General features: G+C 43.6%; 2 protein-coding genes across 2 annotated transcripts in view; both read left to right on the forward strand.

The window, feature by feature from the left end:
- ddx47 (DEAD (Asp-Glu-Ala-Asp) box polypeptide 47) overlaps positions 1–4684 on the forward strand; it is a 42058-nt gene extending 37374 nt beyond the window's left edge. Inside the window, exons 8-12 of the mRNA XM_084328193.1 lie at positions 569–715; positions 1935–2072; positions 3445–3515; positions 3829–3958; positions 4278–4684. Of these exons, the coding sequence (XP_084184319.1) occupies positions 569–715; positions 1935–2072; positions 3445–3515; positions 3829–3958; positions 4278–4520 (729 nt within the window). The 3' untranslated portion in view covers positions 4521–4684. The remainder of the gene's footprint in view (positions 1–568; positions 716–1934; positions 2073–3444; positions 3516–3828; positions 3959–4277) is intronic.
- Positions 4685–5424: 740 nt separating this feature from the next.
- LOC311239765 (myosin-10-like) overlaps positions 5425–22548 on the forward strand; it is a 240379-nt gene continuing 223255 nt past the window's right edge. Inside the window, 2 exon segments of the mRNA XM_084328192.1 lie at positions 5425–5555; positions 10785–11159. Of these exon segments, the coding sequence (XP_084184318.1) occupies positions 10818–11159 (342 nt within the window). The 5' untranslated portion in view covers positions 5425–5555; positions 10785–10817.

Here is a 22548-nt window from a genome sequence, read left to right on the forward strand (position 1 = left end):
TATTTTATTTTTATTTTACTATTTTTAAACTGAATCATTTTAAACTATTTTTACTATTTGTGTTACTGAAAACTGTAAGCGGAGAGCCTATTGGGATGCTAGATCCTAATGTGAAACACTGTGATTCTACCTGTCTATCTTTTTATGCTCGCTTATGCCTGTATTTTTTACTGTTGTGAAGCACTTTGAACTGCAACCTCTGTATGAAAAGTGCTATACAAATAAAGTTATTATTATATTATTATAATTTATATAATATTATTATTATAATTTTTTTATGTATGCACTGGTATCGGATCAGTATTGGTATCGGCCGATACCCAAAGCTTAGGTATCGGAATCGGATCGGGAAGGAAAAAATGGTATTGGAACATCTCTAGTTGACACCGGCTATAGGAACCCAGTCAGAAGTTCTATCCAAGACAATGACCATGGGCAAGGAAGATCCTTCATGTGTAACATTAGGTGGTCAGAGTAATGACAGTTTCAACAGGCAGGGAAATCTCTACTTTTGCAGACATCAAGGTGTTCGGCGGTTTGAGTTTGCAACTGTTTGTGTTTTCTGTAGGACTGTTACCTGGTCTCCATTCTGAACGAGCTGGCAGGGAACTCCTTTATGATCTTCTGCGGCACTTGCAACAATGCCCAGCGGGTGGCGCTGTTGCTAAGGAACCTGGGCATTACTGCCATCCCATTGCATGGTCAGATGAGCCAGGTAGGAACACAACGCACGCACACACACAGCCATGCCTGGTATTCCTTCTGACTAGCCACTTCCTAAATATACGTGACACAAGGACATGGTAGAGCTTAGCTGGGTGATATGAAACATCCTCTCAGATTCACACACAAGTTCTTTCAAAGAGTTCTACTAAAGGTCCTGTCAGTAATCTAAACGTAAACAAATGTGTAGCCCCACCGCCAAAAATAAGAAATACAAACAGGAGACATGTTTTCATTCTCTGTTTGATTGACTGAGCTTTTTATATACGGACCAATACTGGTAATATGAGTTTTTAAATTATATTTGCCATTTTGTGGCTGTAAAATGTTTGTTTATGTTGGTGATGTTAGGAAAGACTGCAGTAAAACAGACTTATATTCTGATTGTATAACTGCTAATAAAGTGACCAAAAAGGTATTTTCTCCATCTACAAATCAAACTCTTCCAAGAATGTATGAATATACACTATATTTATTTGGTTAAAAATATCCCGGATTAACTTATTCTTAACTATTGAAAGGATGTGTATGCAGTGTTGAGATAAATTGCTTCATAGTTCATACCCCATTGATTTGCACTAGCATTGTTAACAAACATTGCTTAAAAATGGGAAACAGGAAGCCGGCACCGATTTCTAAGAACGCCTGTTGATTTCCATAGTGGGGGCATGGTTATTGATCATTAGGGTGGTCTCATAAAAACCATGATCTTTCCTTTAAGAACACAGAGTACACACGCATCATTCTTTACATTGTTAGCAGATATTGGCACACACTGCCCATAAGCGTCATTCAAAATGTGACAGTTATTGCAGTGTGGGGCCTAAAGTGGTCTACATGTTTTACCAGGAGTTAAGGATTATTTACTCCATCTTGTAAACAGTGTTGAGTTGTTTTCCTCACAAATCAGTGTATTACAAACAAATAGGACACGCGCGTGTGCACACACACACACACACACACACACACACACACACACACGTTTCTTAACAACACATTCTGCCTTTTGGGAAACATTTATTATTATTATTATTACAAATAATTTTTCTACCCGATAAACTGCTGTATTAATTGACTAAATAAACTTTTCTGTTGGTCAGAATACATTTACTAAACCATCCTTTCTCTGTTGGTCAGAGTACATTTACTAAACCATCCTTTCTCTGTTGGTCAGAGTACATTTACTAAACCATCCTTTCTCTGTTGGTCAGAATAAACGTCTCGGAGCGCTGAACAAGTTCAAGTCCAAGTCTCGTTCTGTCCTGCTGGCGACTGACGTGGCGTCCAGAGGTCTGGACATCCCACATGTGGACTGTGTCATCAACTATGACATCCCCACACACTCCAAGGTACCTTGCTCACACACACACACACACACACACACACACACACACGCCCCTTGATTCTCTCAACTATAGCTCTTTTGCTATAGTCTTGTTTCTCTCGCTCTTTAGTGTCCAGTGCTGTACCCCCTTTAAGCCCCCTCTCTTCTGCATTTTCACTCACTCACTCACTATAATATGCCATTTTGTCATAAAGGGTGTGAAGATGTAACCGAGAAGATGCAGCCTTATCATCCCTCCGTATGCCTTGAATCAGCATTGCCCCCATTGTGAGGTGTAGTCTCCAAATCCCTATTTTAAATATCAATGGGCTTTGTGTATACAGTCTGTGTTGAACAGAGGATCAAGCCCAATGCTACTTTTTTCTACCAGTTGGCTAACATCAGCTAATATCAACTTAGTGAAATTTGAAGTCTTAGTCTAGTTAGATAGATTTTAAAAGTAGCGTAATTAAGGCTTCAGTTGATAATCGCTGATCAGGGGGGGAATTGTAGTGTCTGACTCAAGCCTCTGTTCAATGCATACCTTTTATATAACTAAGAATATAATAAATCATGAATCCAATGATTAATATATATAATATCATATTTTCCATAGAGATTTAAGACTTCACTAAAATGTCAGGAATGCCAACTTCACAGCCTCCAAATTTGCATCAGATTTCACCACTTTATAATCCTCCTGTTATACACAATGCTCCTGTTTTATATGTCTCTTATACTCCTCCTCTCAGCACCACTATCTATGATGCTCCTCTGTTTGACTGTGTCCTCTTATACTCTCCTCTCAGCACCACTATCTATGATGCTCCTCTGTTTGACTGTGTGTCCTCTTATACTCCTCCTCTCAGCACCACTATCTATGATGCTCCTCTGTTTGACTGTGTCCTCTTATACTCCTCCTCTCAGCACCACTATCTATGATGCTCCTCTGTTTGACTGTGTCCTCTTATACTCCTCCTCTCAGCACCACTATCCATGATGCTCCTCTGTTTGACTGTGTCCTCTTATACTCCTCCTCTCCGCACCACTATCCATGATGCTCCTCTGTTTGACTGTGTCCTCTTATACTCCTCCTCTCAGCACCACTATCTATGATGCTCCTATGTTTGACTGTGTCCTCTTATACTCCTCCTCTCAGCACCACTATCCATGATGCTCCTCTGTTTGACTGTGTGTCCTCTTATACTCCTCCTCTCAGCACCACTATCTATGATGCTCCTCTGTTTGACTGTGTCCTCTTATACTCCTCCTCTCAGCACCACTATCTATGATGCTCCTCTGTTTGACTGTGTGTCCTCTTATACTCCTCCTCTCAGCACCACTATCTATGATGCTCCTCTGTTTGACTGTGTGTCCTCTTATACTCCTCCTCTCAGGACTACATCCACAGAGTAGGAAGAACAGCCAGAGCAGGCCGGTCTGGGAAATCCATCACTTTTGTCACACAGTAAGTCACTCATATTGTCAGCACTGACTCTCCTGGATACCTGCCTTTGCATTCTCCTGGATTAGGGCTGGGCAATATATATAATATATATATATATATATATATATATATATATATATATATATATATATATATATATATATATATTGAATATCTTCTATATGTGTTAAAGTATTGTGGATTGTCTTTTATATTGAGCATTGTGATACACAATTGTGTTGTCTAAATCAATGCTAAAAAGCAAATATAGTAAGTCATATTTGTCACAAAATGATTTCTGAAATGAGCATGTCGGGTGAATGACGTGTTCCAGGTATGACGTGGAGCTGTTCCAGCGAATCGAAACCCTGATTGGAAAGAAGCTGCCCATCTTCCCCACCCAGGACGAGGAAGTGATGATGCTGGTGGAGAGAGTCGGTGAAGCCCAGAGATTTGCCAGACTAGTAAGTCCCGGTCACTGTGTGACGGCTCCACAGAATGTAGCATGTATGTCTGATTAAGATCCTATTGACCAGAACGCGACATATATTTTTGTTTCCAGAGTGGCTCACTTCTACTCCTTGTTTGACTACAAACTTTCTACTGACTGGACTAAACTAAGGACTGGCTTAGCACTATTTTCCAAACCATAGTTTTCTGAACATTATAGTTCTTAAAAGGGAATTCCACCAATTTTCTGTATAAAAATGGGTCTTCTTATGGCAGAGTTTTTTTTTTTTTTTTTTTATTATTATTAATTTGTTTTATTGCCATCCTCTCCAGGAAATGAGGGAGCAGCAAGATAAGAGGAAAAGGCCCAGAAGAGGAGATGAAGATGGAGACGACACAGAGGAGGCCAGCGGAGTCAGGAAGAAAGTGAGAGGAGGATCAGGGAGAGGAGGTGGAGGAGGAAGAGGAGGTTTTGGAGGAAGAGGAGGTTTTGGAGGAGGAGGAGGAGGCGGCGGTGGTGGTGGAGGAAGAGGAGGTGGAAGAGGAAGAGGTGGTGGAAGAGGAAGAGGACATTAAAAACATGAACATCACAACACACACTGTACATACCGTTCTGCATTCTCTTTCTGTTGTAAAATGTGAGGGCAAGTTTTCCAGTATGATGGATGGAAAAAACTATTTAATTACAAAAAAAAGTATCTTTGTCCTTCTATGAAATTGCCTATTTCCATTTTTAATAAAATGTGACTGTAAATCTAAACTTTTGTTTTGTTGTTTTTTGGTAGGATGTAGGTCTGTGCATTTTGTTGATTGATGTGAAATGATGCCATGTCACGGTCCAACACAAGAGGGAGATGTTTCAATTCATACTGGGCCATCTGAATCCTGGTCTAGAGCTGCATTTGGAATATAATGTTATTGCTAACATTGATGATTTTTATTTTTTTTGCAGTACAATTTTGTCTTGGTGCATCAAAACAAAAATGTAGGTTAATTGCAACAAATTAAAGAATGACATATATATACAAGCTGAAACTTACAAGAATAAATTGATACTCCAATTGACAAGCAACAGGTGGAATATTGGTACATTCATGCCATTCATATTGGAATTTGTTAATTTGCTGCTCCTGGGAGCGGGCCGGGGCTTGATTTATTCCGTCCAATTGAGTCGAGGTTGAAGAGAGGGACCGCAGAGTGGGTATGTTGTGTATTGTATAGATATTTCTAAAATAGATGCAGAATGCACCCATCATTGGGGATCTCGGGACAATACCCCAATATCAAGTAAAGATTTTGTACATTTCATCAATTCACAAGTCAACATACACGTGTTTCTGACCTGGTAAGCCATCCCGTAAAGTAAAAGAATCCGATATATTGATCTGCTATAACAACATCTATGCGCACACCCCATCGTAGGCGGGAGTACCGCGGTCAAGTGTGTTCGGTTTAGGAGGGGCCCCGCTGTAGGGGCAGAGTCTGGTGCATACCAAAGCCCCAATACATGCCTGCATTTCAATTGTGTGTAGCAGCCAGTTGCAGCAAGTATCATTTAGGGGGGATATTTACGTGAACAGTTGCGGATCTTTTCTTCGCTGACAACACCAGGTGAGTTACCGGAGCTTCGCGAGGATGAACGGCCGGCGTGGTTACCGTTAGTCAGTTTACCGACTGTCCGGTTGAATGGATCCATTAACCGGGGATGGAGGTCATTTGAAAACTTTGCTGCTTTGACGTAGATCCATAATGTGGCTCATAATAAAACATTTTGGGGATTTGTTGAATTAGAATATATTGAATGCCTATGTTTATTACAGCAGGTGGTCTAATTGAATGGATAATGCTATCATAAACACGACTTTTCGGAGCAAGTTACTGTCTGACTGTGTCCCGAGTGTGCGTGCGTTGGCTTGCCAACCACCCAACTCATTCAACGCGTTTGAGTCCCTTGCCAATGCAGTGTCATCGTCATCGTGCTTCTTTTTTTAATACAATGTTCTCTATGTTAATGCTATCGATTATATGTGATCTATGGCTAGGCAATGTGAATAATTTCGATTGAATATTATTGATCATAGTTCGGTTAAACGGGGGTTGACGAGTCGCGTGCCATTCACAACGCTGCTGCGTCCCGTTTGATCTGGCACGCGAGGAGCGTGCATGCATGGCTGTGCTGTGCAGTATGCGCATTATGTTTACAGAAACAAACGGGAAGAAAATGTGTTTTTACAGGCTACTACTAGTTGTGACGTTATCTAGATACAGTATACTGATGACGAGTAAACTAGACCAGGGCCGTTTAGTTTTTGAGGCATGATGTCAGGGTGGTGATATTAGTATTACTCAAATACATCACTGTACTGTTATTGTTGCTACTGGTCAAGTTACTCGCCATTATTTATGCCTGGTTCTCATTGCTTTCGGGCTAAGATAGGTTGATATCCTTGCTGCCTATTACCATTTTGATACACAATGTTATGTATCATATTAGATTATAATCATGTTTGCCCCAGATTATATTTCTTGGTGTGGTTGGAAGGCCACCACTGACACTAAAACTCAGTTGAAACCAATGCAAATAAACCTTACAATGGTGGTCCACCTTGTCTATTTTAGTTTATAAGCAGAGTGGTCAGTCTTAAACACACCATCTCTGGGGGTGTCTTAACCACTACACTATCTCTGGGGGTCTTAACCACTACACTATCTCTGGGGGTCTTAACCACTACACTATCTCTGGGGGTCTTAACCACTAGTCCACTACACTATCTCATTCTCTGGGGGTCTTAACCACTACACTATCTCTGGGGTTCTTAACCACTACACTATCTCTGCGGGTGTCTTAACCACTTCTCTGGGGGTCTTAACCACTACACTATCTCTGGGGGTCTTAACCACTACACTATCTCTGGGGGTGTCTTAACCACTACACTATCTCTGGGGGTCTTAACCACTACACTATCTTTGGGGGTCTTAACCACTACACTTCTCTCTGGGGGTGTTTTAACCAATACACTATCTTTGGGGGTGTCTTAACCAATACACTATCTCTACACTATCTTTGGGGGTGTCTTAACCACTACACTATCTCTGGGGGTCTTAACCACTACACTTCTCTCTGGGGTTCTTAACCACTACACTATCTCTGGGGGTCTTAACCACTACACTATCTATGGGGGTGTTTTAACCAATACACTATCTTTGGGGGTGTCTTAACCAATACACTATCTCTACACTATCTTTGGGGGTGTCTTAACCAATACACTATCTCTGGGGGTCTTAACCACTACACTATCTCTGGGGGTCTTAACCAATACACTATCTCTGGGGGTGTTTTAACCAATACACTATCTTTGGGGGTGTCTTAACCAATACACTATCTTTGGGGGTGTCTTAACCACTACACTATCTCTACACTATCTTTGGGGGTGTCTTAACCAATACAATATCTCTGGGGGTGTCTTAACCACTACACTATCTCGACACTATCTCTGGGGGTGTCTTAACCAATACACTATCTCTACACTATCTTTGGGGGTGTCTTAACCAATACAATATCTCTGGTGGTGTCTTAACCACTACACTATCTCTGGGGGTCTTAACCACTACACTATCTCTGGGGGTCTTAACCACTACACTATCTCTGGGGGTGTCTTAACCACTACACTATCTCTGGGGGTCTTAACCACTACACTATCTCTGGGGGTCTTAACTACTACACTTCTCTCTGGGGGTGTTTTAACCAATACACTATCTTTGGGGGTGTCTTAACCAATACACTATCTTTGGGGGTGTCTTAATCACTACACTATCTCTGGGGGTCTTAACCACTACACTTCTCTCTGGGGTTCTTAACCACTACACTATCTCTGGGGGTGTTTTAACCAATACACTATCTTTGGGGGTGTCTTAACCACCACACTATCTCTACACTATCTTTGGGGGTGTCTTAACCAATACAATATCTCTGGGGGTGTCTTAACCACTACACTATCTCTACACTATCTCTGGGGGTGTCTTAACCACTACACTATCTCTACACTATCTTTGGGGGTGTCTTAACCAATACAATATCTCTGGTGGTGTCTTAACCAATACAATATCTCTGGGGGTGTCTTAACCAATACAATATCTCTGGGGGTGTCTTAACCAATACAATATCTCTGGGGTGTCTTAACCACTACACTATCTCTGGGGGTGTCTTAACCAATACACTATCTCTGGGGTGTCTTAACCACTACACTATCTATCACAGTGTCTTAACCAATTTACTATCTCTACACTATCTCTGGGGGTGTCTTAACCACTACACTATCTCTGGGGGTGTCTTAACCAATACACTATCTCTGGGGGTGTCTTAACCAATACACTATCTCTGGGGTGTCTTAACCACTACACTATCTATCACAGTGTCTTAACCAATTTACTATCTCTACACTATCTCTGGGGGTCTTAACCACTACACTATCTCTACACTATCTATCACAGTGTCTTAACCAATTTACTATCTCTACACTATCTCTGGGGGTCTTAACCACTACACTATCTCTGGGGGTCTTAACCACTACACTATCTATCACAGTGTCTTAACCAATTTACTATCTCTACACTATCTCTGGGGGTGTCTTAACCACTACACTATCTCTGGGGGTGTCTTAACCAATACACTATCTCTGGGGGTGTCTTAACCAATACACTATCTCTGGGGTGTCTTAACCACTACACTATCTATCACAGTGTCTTAACCAATTTACTATCTCTACACTATCTCTGGGGGTCTTAACCACTACACTATCTATCACAGTGTCTTAACCAATTTACTATCTCTACACTATCTCTGGGGGTCTTAACCACTACACTATCTCTGGGTGTCTTAACCACTACACTATCTATCACAGTGTCTTAACCAATTTACTATCTCTACACTATCTCTGGGGGTCTTAACCACTACACTATCTCTGGGGGTCTTAACCACTACACTATTTCTACACTATCTCTGGGGGTGTCTTAACCAATACACTATATCTGGGGGTGTCTTAACCACTACACTATCTCTACACTATCTTTGGGGGTGTCTTAACCACTACACTATCTCTGGGGGTCTTAACCACTACACTTCTCTCTGGGGTTCTTAACCAATACACTATCTCTACACTATCTTTGGGGGTGTCTTAACCACTACACTATCTCTGGGGGTCTTAACCACTACACTTCTCTCTGGGGGTGTTTTAACCAATACACTATCTTTGGGGGTGTCTTAACCAATACACTATCTCTACACTATCTCTGGGGTGTCTTAACCAATACAATATCTCTGGGGGTCTTAACCAATACACTATCTCTACACTATCTTTGGGGGTGTCTTAACCACTACACTACACTATCTTTGGGGGTGTCTTAACCAATACAATATCTCTGGTGGTGTTAACCACTACACTATCTCTACACTATCTTTGGGGGTGTCTTAACCAATACAATATCTTTGGGGGTGTCTTAACCAATACACTATCTCTGGTGGTGTCTTAACCAATACAATATCTCTGGGGGTGTCTTAACCAATACAATATCTCTACACTATCTTTGGGGGTGTCTTAACCAATACAATATCTCTGGGGTGTCTTAGCCACTACACTATCTCTACACTATCTTTGGGGGTGTCTTAACCAATACAATATCTCTACACTATCTTTGGGGGTGTCTTAACCAATACAATATCTCTACACTATCTTTGGGGGTGTCTTAACCAATACACTATATCTGGGGGTGTCTTAACCACTACACTATCTCTGGGGTGTCTTAACCACTACACTATCTCTGGGGGTCTTAACCACTACACTATCTCTGGGGGTCTTAACCACTATGGGGGTCTTAACCACTACACTATTTCTACACTATCTCTACACTATCTCTGGGGGTGTCTTAACCACTACACTATCTCTGGGGGTCTGTTAACAGAACTCGCTTCTGGGGCATCAATAATGTGGTCAAGAGGCATGGATTCTCTATTGTGCCCGAACTGGCTTGACTTCTTTATTCACATATAAGCAGTAGATGTGTACAGAGCTCTGCTCTCGTTGAGAGCCGTTGGAGAAGAGAAAGATAGGGGCGGGTACCACCTCTTTTATAGTCCTTGTGAGGTAGGATACCTGAGTGGCTACGCCCAGAGCGCCCTCTAGTGGGGACAGATATACATGCACCAAAGCAACACTGATAGATACAATTAGTCTATACAGATAAACAGTCACTAGTGTAAACAGTCATATGTACAGTTAGTGGAAACAGTTAAATACAGTTACTTGCAATCCTACATAGGATCCTACATAGAACCTCTAACTTTAACAGGGTCTTAACCACTACACTATCTCTGGGGGTCTTAACCACTACACTTATCTCTGGGGGTGTCTTAACCAATACACTATATCTGGGGGTGTCTTAACCACTACACTATCTCTGGGGGTGTCTTAACCACTACACTATCGCTGGGGGTGTCTTAACCACTACACTATATCTGGGGGGTCTTAACCACTACACTATCGCTGGGGGTGTCTTAACCACTACACTATCTCTGGGGGTGTCTTAACCACTATATCTGGGGGTGTCTTAACCACTACACTATCTCTGGGGGTGTCTTAACCACTATATCTGGGGGTGTCTTAACCACTACACTATCTCTGGGGGTGTCTTAACCACTATATCTGGGGGGGTGTATTAACCACTACACTATCTCTGGGGGTGTATTAACCACTACACTATCTCTGGGCACTCACCTTGCCCAATGATGGATAGCTTGATAGGTTGGGAAAAGTGTAAACTAACTTGCATCCGTATCTTTCCCAGGCGGCCACGTTCCTCTGGTAACCCCCAGCTAAGATGTCTCATCGTGGGCAGGAGGACCCGGAGCGGTACCTGTTTGTGGACAGAGCCGTTGTCTACAACCCGGCCACGCAGGCTGACTGGACCGCCAAGAAGCTCGTATGGATCCCCTCAGAGCGCCACGGCTTCGAAGCGGCCAGCATCCGGGAGGAGCAAGGCGAGGAGGTCACGGTGGAGTTGGCAGAGAATGGGAAGAAGGCGATGGTCAACAAGGACGACATCCAGAAGATGAACCCGCCCAAGTTCAGCAAGGTGGAGGACATGGCCGAGCTCACCTGTCTCAACGAGGCCTCCGTGCTGCACAACCTGAAGGATCGCTACTACTCTGGACTCATCTACGTGAGTGTTTCAGGCTTGCACTCCCTGGCAACGGGGGGTTTCCCTCCCGTAAGCAGTGGTTCTCAAAGTGGGCTCATTAGTATAGTCATTAGTGAATAGTGAATAATTGCACTATTATTTCAATGACTAGAAGTTAGCCCATTGACAGAGTGAGCATTCTGATCACAGGTTTCACTCTCTTCTCTGTTGTCTCCCGACCTACATTATATATAGTTATGGAACTCTGGACTAAATCATATCTAATAACAAATATCTTCTTAGATGGGGGTCCCTGAGACAAAGTCATATCAAATGGGGGTCCTTGATATGATTCCATAAGGCAGGGGTGGCCAACCAGTCAGAGACTAAGAGCCACAAAGATTACTGTGGTACCACAAAGAGCCACACCATATACCAGCATTTCTCAACCTTTTTTCAGTCACGGCATCCTTCATGTGTTTATAGGTTCCACCCTCTGGCCTCTGAAGTTGCTACTGTCTTTTTTATTTGGGCCTCACAGGGTTAAAAGTACCTTGTGAGACCCACGGTTGCAAAATTACAAAACCACTTTTAGCCATTTAAAAAAAAAAGTCTGTAAATGTTTCAAATATTTTTTTAAGCACATGTACATAGTCAATGGGTCCTGTTGTTTAGCCTCACAATGCTATTGGATAGTAAATGTGTTTATAGGTCCCACCCTCTGGCCTCTGAAGTTGCTAATGTCTTTTTTATTTGGGCCTCACAGGGTTAACCTCAGATGGACCACAAATGACATCACGCCATAAATCAATCTCTACAGAATGTATGAATTAATGTTGCGTTTTTGTTTCAAATGTAGCCAAGAGTAAAGACCCTAACTCTGTCAAAACAGCAGTCAAAGTGTATATTTTCAGCATTACGTTTGTTTACCAATGATTTTAACTGTTATTAGTGAAATATAAGATTATATAGAAATCTCAGGGCATTGAGTCGGAAACCGGCGCATATTGACGAGAGGAAGTGGCACAGCCAAAAGTGAGTGTAGTCTTTTGAAGGATTTTCGAATTTCGAAAAACTACACTACCCAGCTTACGCCAGCCCCCGTCAATCATCTTGACTTGTGGATTTACTTTTTTATTTCTCTTATTTTTCGGGATTATCTCCCACAAACCTGAACGTTATTGCCATAAAACAGAACGCAGTTAGTTTCTCTACCTTTCTTTGAACGTCTAGCAAAAAACGGCGTTGCAATCTGATGAAAAATGGTGGAGAAATTTACATTATAAAAAGTAACTGTACTTACAGTAGATTTCATTCACGGTTTGTGAATCACGCCTGGTGATACTAAATCCAGATTGAACTCTGCCATTGAAAAGGGGAGATTTGGCCCGATCCATAGATGTGCGACTTGGCCATAATAAGGTCATTTATAGGCCTGCTATTCTATATTCTATAATCATATTTCAAATGACATGTGTCCGGATGGCAGAATTCAGTACTGTATATACAAAACCTTCTGTTAAATCATCTTCCCAGGTCTGGTAAATTTTAGCATGGTGTTATTCACAGTCAAAAATTTAAAAAAATATTTCTGACACTGGGAATACATTCCCTGAGATCCATAGATATCCCTTGAATCAGATACCAAGAACATGCAAATGGACCATTTGAAATTTCTGTAAATGTTTATTCTACGTTCTTATGGAATAAATGACATAAAAAAAATGGAAAAATCAATTGATGGAGGAGCCACACATTGACGGGCAAAGAGCCGCATGCGGCTCGCGATCTGTGGGTTGGCCACCCCTGCCATAAGGGGATTCATAAAGAAAAATAGGCATCTCATGTACCATATCGTACACCCTGTCAAATGGGCGGTTAAGGTAGGGCTTGAGATCCAAGGTTTAGGTTAGGGTTAAGATTGAGGTCCAAGGTTTAGGTTAGGGTTAAGATTGAGGTCCAAGGTTTAGGTTAGGGTTAAGATTGAGGTCCAAGGTTTAGGGGCTTGAGCGAGGTCCAAGGTTTCTGTTAGGGTTAAGGTTGGGGTGGGTTTGTACATGAGATGCCTGGATTTTAGGGAGACTGTAAGGATTGACAGTTTTATACAGGACGTAATATGTTTTAAGTTTAAGTTTACTTTCCTGTGGGGAATTTTCCCTCTGCATTTGATTCCTCTCCATCCTAACCACTTAGGAGCAGTGGGCAGCCGCAGACAGACAGGCGCCCGGTGACCAACTCCCCCTTGGTCAAGGGCTATGGCAGGAGGTGTACCTAGCATGCATGTTGAGTTGGCTATTCATAGTAATCGATCACAGACATCTTGGTCACAAACAACAGGTGACTTTAATCGAATAGCAGGTGATCATCATAAAAATGACAACCATGGCCAATGAGCTGTGGCCCTGCGCCATATTGTATGACAAAACACGTTGTGAGAATACTATAGTATGAATAGAGTATACACCTACTCCCTCAGTCCAATTACCACAAGCTTCTATTGGAGGGTGAATCAACAAGAATACTCACTTTCTAGTCATTACATACCCACCTCCTCAAATTACCATCACACCCTTGAGGTGACATATTCTCTGTGGGAAATTATGACATTTATATTCCCCCAGTTTCCCATAGTTCCAGATCCGATTGGGACTCCAGGTGTTATTAAGTCCCATAACAAGTCCTGTCTGTTTACCGACCCTTTAACTTAACTTCCACACAGGACAGATAGAGCTAGGAAAGGACCTGTGTATTCAGCTATTTGTCTCAATTGTCAGCCTGCCCATCTGCCTGTGTGTGTGTCTGTGTGTGTGTGTGTGTGTCTGTCTGTCTGTCTGTCTGTCTGTCTGTCTGTCTGTCTGTCTGTCTGTCTGTCTGTCTGTCTGTCTGTCTGTCTGTCTGTCTGTCTGTCTGTCTGTCTGTCTGTCTGTCTGTCTGTCTGTCTGTCTGTCTGTCTGTCTGCACATCAAATATAAGGTCTGATGTTAGAGAATGTATTTGGGGAGCTCTGTCTGAGGGAGGAGAGTTATGTAGAGAGTTCTGAGTGAATGTAGGACACACACACACACACACACACACACACACACACACACACACACACACACACACACACACACACACACATACACACACACACACACACACACACACACGCACACACGCACACGCACATACATACATAAGGAGCGACCAATGTCGGGAAGACTCCAGAGCACAAACAGCAGTGTGACTGACTGATCTCGCTAGGCTTTTATAACCATTGCCAGACTTCTCCCTTGGCCAGGTCCTCTCTCCTCAGGTCCGCTGGGTTAGAGATGATTAGCTCCCCCCCCCCCCCCCCCCCCCCCCCGGCGGCTTCCCTCTCACCTCAGCCAGGGACCGGTCTCTTCCATAAACACTGCTGGCTCCAGTTTGTTTGTCCGGTTCCGGTCACCTTCTGCTTGGCCCCGTTTGATCCTCGTCACGGCCCGGCAGGCCATGGGGGGCCTCTCACTTCTCTGTGGGGGCCACACTGGCTTAAACCAAACACATTTTAGTAGAGCCTGACCGATAAGGCAGATATTGGCTTAACACTGATATACTGTACATTATCAGTGTCAGCGTTTATGTTACAGATATCCCGTGGTTTGATTAGCCGTCTAGCGAGCTCATTTCTTAAACTAGCGTGAGGATAATACTAGTAGTATCATATGTCACTAGCTCACTGGCTAAGGGGGTAGATCTCTGCTCCAAATGAACCTATTTTAAGCTAGTTTAAAATTGATGGGAGGAAAATGTCATGTGGCATGACCCTTGACCTCTCACCTCAAGATATCTGAATGAAAATTGTCTCAATAGAAACACAATCTTTATTTTTGACATAAAGAAGATACGACAGCGCATACTGGATACAATAGAGCACAGTTCATCCTCGGTGGGAAGAGTATCGAGATACACTCCTAGAGAATAACACATACAAAAAGAAAGGAGCCGCACTTCAAAATAGCATCCAAGGAACCAGTTACTTTTTAAGTATCACGATTATTATGCCCATTTCACTATTGACCCCCACCAAAACTGACTGGGTACCCTTAAGCATAGTCTTTGCACCTGTTGCGATAGGGCATTGGGAGGGCCAAGGGTTTATGAATAAATCTTTCAATCTCCACAACCCCAAAGCTTGTTATCAGTCCTAAGACGCAAGGTCTGAAAAAACTATAGTTTTACTGTAAATAGTATTTGTGATCAGACTCAACACACTCACTTCCAAGAATATAGGCTTTTCAAGTGGAAGCAAATACCTGAGGTATGAAAAAGTAGTGGGAGAATTAGAAAGGATATTACTACATAAACAAATGAGAGGAGAATCAAATAAATAAAATAAGTCTTTGGTAACTAAGGCTGCGGTTACATTAGGGCCATTTCATTTTGTTTCATTTAGCTTTTCAGAACGCTGCGTATTGGCAGGCAAGTTAGAGTTAAGTTAGACGTTGTTTTGTCTCGTCTACTGTAGTACAATGCCAAAGCAGTAGGTGGCGATGTAGTTCAAACATTCAGGCCATTTTCAACCAATCAGAAAGGTTGAACGAGTCACTCCACATCCTGCTCAAAATCTCAGAAAGCCACCATCTTTATACCTCGCATGAGCCATTTAGCAACATAGCATTTATTTTTCAGCAAGAAATAAAGTGCAATAAACAAAAACGGATACATTCACTGTGTGTTCTGCCTCATTTGTTGATGATTTGTTGATGAAACAAAACTAACATCAACACAATTGACCACCAAGAGCGGAGTTTAGTCTCACAAAAATATCGCCGATTTTGTTAGCTTACGTGCTAACGTGATTGGGATATGCCATTATAACAGTATAGCATTGTGGCTAGCAGCGTAGTAACGTTAATGCTAGCAGAATGAATGGATGTAAACGTTATTTAACAGATTGCAGAATGGGTACAATCAGGGCTCGAGACTAACGATGTCCCGCCGTCCCTGGGACGATCAATTATTGATTTGGGACGAACAGAAATCTTTGCTGGGACGCATCCGGGACGGAGAGGATTTTTTTTTCACAGGAAATGTCAATTGGACGACTGTCAGTGCGCGCATATATTGCTGTCAAATGGTTAATGTCTCGTGCTGACTAAGTTCACTGAAGTCTAAACGTAGCGTGATTTGCCAAATCCAATGACTATCTCCGCCTCCCAACGCAGCAATACGCTCATCCAGCATCAAGTTACTTCCTACCCACCTCTCCTCCGGTACAGTACTGCAGCTACATGCTAGCTAACCTAGCTCATGTTAGCGTCGTCACTGAACCACCTCGCGTACACAATTAATGACATGTTGCGGACAGCCATATCGGTGACAATGTTTAGCTTTTAGTGCCAAATGATAAGAGTCTGAGGCGGAGTCTCAAAAGAGAATGTTGAATATTTATTGTGCAAAAATCACAACATCCTCTCCAACGGAGCCTTGTAGCCGAGTAGGGTATATCTGCAGAGCCACTTGGTAACGAGTGCAACACCGTGTAATGTCCGTGTGGATCGTTGGAGTAGGGTATATCTGCAGTGCTGCAGCCCCGTATAGATTTGTATTAGTATCATAATCAATCACCTGTTGTTGAATAAATACCATTACTTTCTAGTTATTACTTAAAACAGTATATATAAAACAGTAGCTGTATAAAAAAATAAATAAAAAAAAAGTATAATTTATATAATTTAATTTAAAAAAAAAATAAAAAAAATGTATGCACTGGTATTTTTGGGACGGTTACATTCACTTTGGGACGGTTAAAATTGTATTTCGGGACGGTTCTGGGACGGTGGTGAAAAAAGTTAGTCTGGAGCCCTGGGTACAATACAATACGGCTCAATACAAACAATTGTTAAGGGAATGCAGACTGTTGTAGCTTGGACTGGGTTCCTTATAACAATAACTTGACAACACATGATCTTAGTTTAGCCGCAGCTACAGGCAATCTGAGGAGGACGCAGCTGATATCCTGTATAGGTCCAGCCAGGGGAGAATTTGGCGTCTGTGTTTACTACTGCGCATGGGCGTTGGGCAAGAAACGGCTCTGTATCCGGCTCGCGCAAATTACATGGCACCATTGTCGGCGAGTTTCGGCGAGTTTCCAAAACGAAAACACCCTTTCAGCGTTGCCACTAGGAAAACGTGTTTTCCTGCCAAAACGGCGTTTCTTTTTAACTTGGACATGCAAACGTACTCATTCGAAAATACAACGTTGCTGTTTTACCCCAGTGTAACCATGGCCTAAGTTTGAGAGATCCTTGCTAAAAATGTGTGAATATCGGCTGATATATCGATATCTGAATTTCTTTTTACTCCCAAAATCGGTATCGGCCTCACAAATCCAGTATGAGTCTGGGCTGGCTCTATGTTTAACTAAAGGTGTCGGGGAATGGGGCAGGGCTGTCCCGGTTACTGTTTCCTGGCCTACAAAGCTTCAGTGGTCATTATCGGCGAATAATCAAAGCTTCATTCACAAAGTTTCAATATGGCAGCGGGTAGATGAGAGCTATGTGGTAGACAGACTTTCTGATCTCATGACCTAATGTCCCTGTCTGAGAAGAGATTTCCAAAATGAATGTTGTGTTATTATTTCTATAAGCTATTTCTTATGCTGGTGTGTCGGAATTTTTGAAAAAAAAAGAAAGAAAAAGAAAAGAAAGCATTTGAATCTTGATTTTGGCAGTGATTGAGGCCTTAACTGACATTCATGTCTAGGCCCGAAATTCTTTTCAGCCTCATTCAGTGGTCATCATTGGCTGCTTGTAACGAGGGCCCTTTGAGACTCTGTGATTAAGGCCTTGATACAAATACACTTGACTTGGATTAAGTTTCCTATTGTCACACACCTGAATTCATCAGGAGCAGGGTTTTTTTTCGATGGGAGGCCGATATCACAATTTTAAAAAACTTCCCTTATAATCCCTTTTCAATGAAGATGGTTCTGTTCGGCAGTGTCCTACAGTAGTTGCTGTTGATCTTGACCCATTTGGTGACACGTATGCATTCCTGAAATAGAATGTGGGTCGGTTATTACCTGAGAGACCGCGCTGGCGCAGGCCACAGGGGATGCTGGGAGAAATGTGTTACTTTGAATTTATCATCCTTTACGAAATGAAATACAAGACCGTATCACTGCTTGCTTTTGGTTGTTAGTTTTGTGTAGTGAAGGAGGTCTTTACAGGTACAGTGTTAGTACAGTGTTATTTATTACAGTCGAGTGGTCGAGTTATATCTGTTTTATCGTACTTGGAGACGTGAGTTCAGTCAAAGTGGTGTTCATTTGACACCCGAATAGGATCAAACCAGTGAGAAATAGCCTGCGAGTGAGAAATAGCCTGTAAGTGAGGCGTTGACTACATTAGCAAGGATCTCAGTCCCCGAAATGGCCTCTGTTCCCCACATATTTTGTCATAACTTTGTGTCACGGTCTCTGTTTTCTCATGGCTCAGAATGGGCTTTTGGAGCTTGTTAATTTCCCCCTCTGGTCAGAGAAATTGAAAACATATGTCTGTGTTGGTTTGTATGAGCGGGAGAATACTAACGGCAGCCCAGCCGGGGCCACGGTGGAAGAGACCCCCTGCTGTTCTGAGAGCACTGCTGTTCTGAGACCCCCTGCTGTTTTGAGACCCCCTGCTGTTCTGAGACCCTGCTGTTCTGAGAGCCCCTGCTGTTTTGAGAGCCCTGCTGTTCTGAGAGCCCTGCTGTTCTGAGAGCCCCTGCTGTTCTGAGAGCCCCTGCTGTTCTGAGACCCCCTGCTGTTCTGAGAGCCCTGCTGTTCTGAGACCCCCTGCTGTTCTGAGACCCCTGCTGTTCTGAGACCCCCTGCTGTTCTGAGAGCCCCTGCTGTTCTGAGAGCCCCTGCTGTTCTGAGACCCCCTGCTGTTCTGAGAGCCCTGCTGTTCTGAGAGCCCATGCTGTTTTGAGACCCCCTGCTGTTCTGAGACCCCCTGCTGTTCTGAGAGCCCTGCTGTTCTGAGAGCCCCTGCTGTTCTGAGAGCCCCTGCTGTTCTGAGAGCCCTGCTGTTCTGAGAGCCCTGCTGTTCTGAGACCCCCTGCTGTTCTGAGAGCCCCTGCTGTTCTGAGAGCCCCTGCTGTTCTGAGACCCCCTGCTGTTCTGAGAGCCCTGCTGTTCTGAGACGCCCTGCTGTTCTGAGAGCCCTGCTGTTCTGAGAGCCCTGCTGTTCTGAGACCCCCTGCTGTTCTGAGACCCCCTGCTGTTCTGAGAGCCCCTGCTGTTCTGAGACCCCCTGCTGTTCTGAGAGCCCTGCTGTTCTGAGAGCCCCTGCTGTTCTGAGACCCCCTGCTGTTCTGAGAGCCCTGCTGTTCTGAGACCCCCTGCTGTTCTGAGACCCCTGCTGTTCTGAGACCCCCTGCTGTTCTGAGAGCCCCTGCTGTTCTGAGACCCCCTGCTGTTCTGAGAGCCCTGCTGTTCCGAGACCCCCTGCTGTTCTGAGAGCCCCTGCTGTCCAGGGTCTCCTGACCCGTCCCCATGGATCTGACCAACCCCCCCATGGGGCTCAGCATACCTCACCCCGGCCCAGCTGTGACTTTCCTTCAGGTGTGTGTGTGTGTGTGTGTGTGTGTGTGTGTGTGTGTGTGTGTGTGTGTGTGTGTGTGTGTGTGTGTGTGTGTGTGTGTGTGTGTGTGTGTGTGTGTGTGTGTGTGTGTGTGTGTGTGTGTGTGTGTGTGTGTGTGTGTGTGTGTGTGTGTGTGTGTGTGCGTGTGTGGTCAAAGCGCTACTGAATATATGGAAGATGACACAGCTATGCCAATGGGATTAATATGGAACAGGCTACTTCCTGTCTCCTAAATGACCCTATCGTTAACACTGAGATCACTGGACAAGTCTCACACTAGCTCGGCAGGTTGGGGGGGCAGTAAGCAGGTTGGGGAGGGGCAGCAAGCAGGTTGGGGGGGCAGTAAGCAGGTTGGGGAGGGGCAGTAAGCAGGTTGGGGAGGGGCAGTAAGCAGGTTGGGGGGGCAGTAAGCAGGTTGGGGAGGGGCAGTAAGCAGGTTGGGGAGGGGCAGTAAGCAGGTTGGGGGGGCAGTAAGCAGGTTGGGGGGGCAGTAAGCAGGTTGGGGGGGCAGTAAGCAGGTTGGGGGGGCAGTAAGCAGGTTGGGGGGGCAGTAAGCAGGTTGGGGAGGGGCAGTAAGCAGGTGGGGGAGAGGCAGTAAGCCTGCCAGTAGCACCCCTTGTGTAATCAACGTGAAACATGGGAAATGAGACTGAGGTGATTATTTTTATTTTTTTCCTCCGGTATAGTCAGAGATTGGCCGTAGGATCTGGGCCCCTATTTGGCATGGTGGCTTCTTGCCTGTGCCGTAGCTCACCTCCCTACGCTGCCCCGGCTATGCCTATCATGGCTCCCTGCCCATCGCACAGCTTTGATCCTTGTCACGTCAGTCAGTCAGTCAGTCAGTCAGTCAGTCAGTCAGTCAGTCAGTCGGTAGGTAGGTAGGTATTAGGTAGGTATTTATTTAGACGACAAAACATATACAGATCATTACATCACATATTTGCTTTTGTCAAGGAGAGGAACGAAAAAGCCAATGACTTATTTACATCGTTGTCCTTGGAAGTCAAGGATGCTTGATACATACACATACAACTCATTACAGAAAATCATTCACAATTATTACATTTGGATAGCAATAATGGCACAACCCTTAATTAATACAAACATGTTCATTTGTTGAGACATGTTAAACTAGCCGTGAGTCTGTGTGTCTCAGAGCACCCCGAGGGGAGGGGGTGATGGGGGGGGGGGGGGGGGGGACGGAGAGAAATTCCGGAAAGCCAGAGAGAGTCGGGCCAACTCATTCATTTTTGCAGCTTGCTATCTCTCCGAGTGAGTGAGTCACAGGCTATCCGCGGTGCTGCACGCTAGGCTACGCCACGCTAGCCTGGCTACAAGCAGGCCTTTGTGTCGCTAGATAAACCCCAGCTGTCAGAAAGCCTCAACATTCTTCCATGTGCGAAAAGTGTTTGTCCGTCTATCTGTCTTTCTCTCTCTACCTCCACCCACTTCTGCTGCTGTACTGTGTCTGTCGTCTTGCCCTCACCGACTGTTGCCCTCTCTCTCCCACTCTCTCTCTCTCTCTGGCTTTCTTTCTATCTCTCCCTCCTCCTCCTGGACAATAATGACCCCCCCCCCCCATCCCCCCACATGTTGTAATGTTCTGGAAGTTTTAGTTTTACCTCCCGTCAAACGTAAACCTTTTGAGTGTTTTGCGTATCTATTTTATTCTTTCTGTCTTACATCCTGGAATAGGATGAAGTTGAGTTGCCATCCTTTGTGTGTTTGTACATACAAAAAAAAAATTCCTCCATATTCTACTTTTGCACATTCTTTTCTTTCCGTTCTGTAGGGTTCTGAAGTGGTTTCACGTCTCTTTCAGTGTATTTGTGAATACACGACGGGACACTGCTGGGCTCCCTTGTTGTAACACTCAGACGTGCCTTGTTGCCATGGTGTTGTCGTTGCACTTCTTTTATGCACATTCTTTGCTTTAACTGTTAAATAGACATGCATACTATTTTCACAAAGTCAAGAGTTTCATCTTTCGTCTTATAATTTTCAGTTGAAAGTAAGGATGGGATTCATTAGGACGACTGGGCTAGTCAAGTAACAGCTAGGTGACGTGCCAGACATGCTAGTAGGTTCATCTGAATGAAACCTACTAGATCCACAGTTGCCAGAACAAAGCACTGTATCTCCATGGCTCATTAGTAGAGGCTAATAATAACTTTGCAATTAACATATTTCATGTATTTGACTTACAAGGGAAGTAATTAGGCCCAAGTCATCAGTCGTCTGAGTTGTACAGAGGTTGTATGTTTTGGACCATACAAACGTATATGTCTTATTATTTATTATACACGGTTAGTTATTTTCATAACTATAGATTAATTTACTGTGAAATTAGTCTAAATTTGAACTGCTTCCCAAGTACACTGTTCTCATTGTGATTGTTACTGATAAATACCTCTGATTTTGTTTAGCTGTTAAACTCTTATTTCATTTCCAAGAATCATCAACTTCAATTAAACTAACATGATGCATAAAAGCACAAGATGTTGTCCTGCCACACTTACAGACTACAAACACTCTTTGTAATTGAATACACAGTCTCTCAAGTCGAGTATCGATCATGTTTCAAAGCCCGGTCTGAACATATTCATTAACCTTATTATGAAATCAGCAGAGCAGACCTGGTCAAGGTCTCCTAGTCTCTACAGAGCCTACACTGATCAATGGCACAGACTGCCCACCCCACCCACTTCAGTACAGAATGCCCCCCCCCCACACACACACACTCACACACACACACACACTCACACACACACACACACACACACACACACACACACACACACACACACACACACACACACACACACACACACACACACACA

This window comes from Notolepis coatsorum (genome assembly GCF_963971535.1).
Source record: "Notolepis coatsorum genome assembly, chromosome: 14".
Classification (NCBI taxonomy): Eukaryota; Metazoa; Chordata; class Actinopteri; order Aulopiformes; family Paralepididae; genus Notolepis; species Notolepis coatsorum.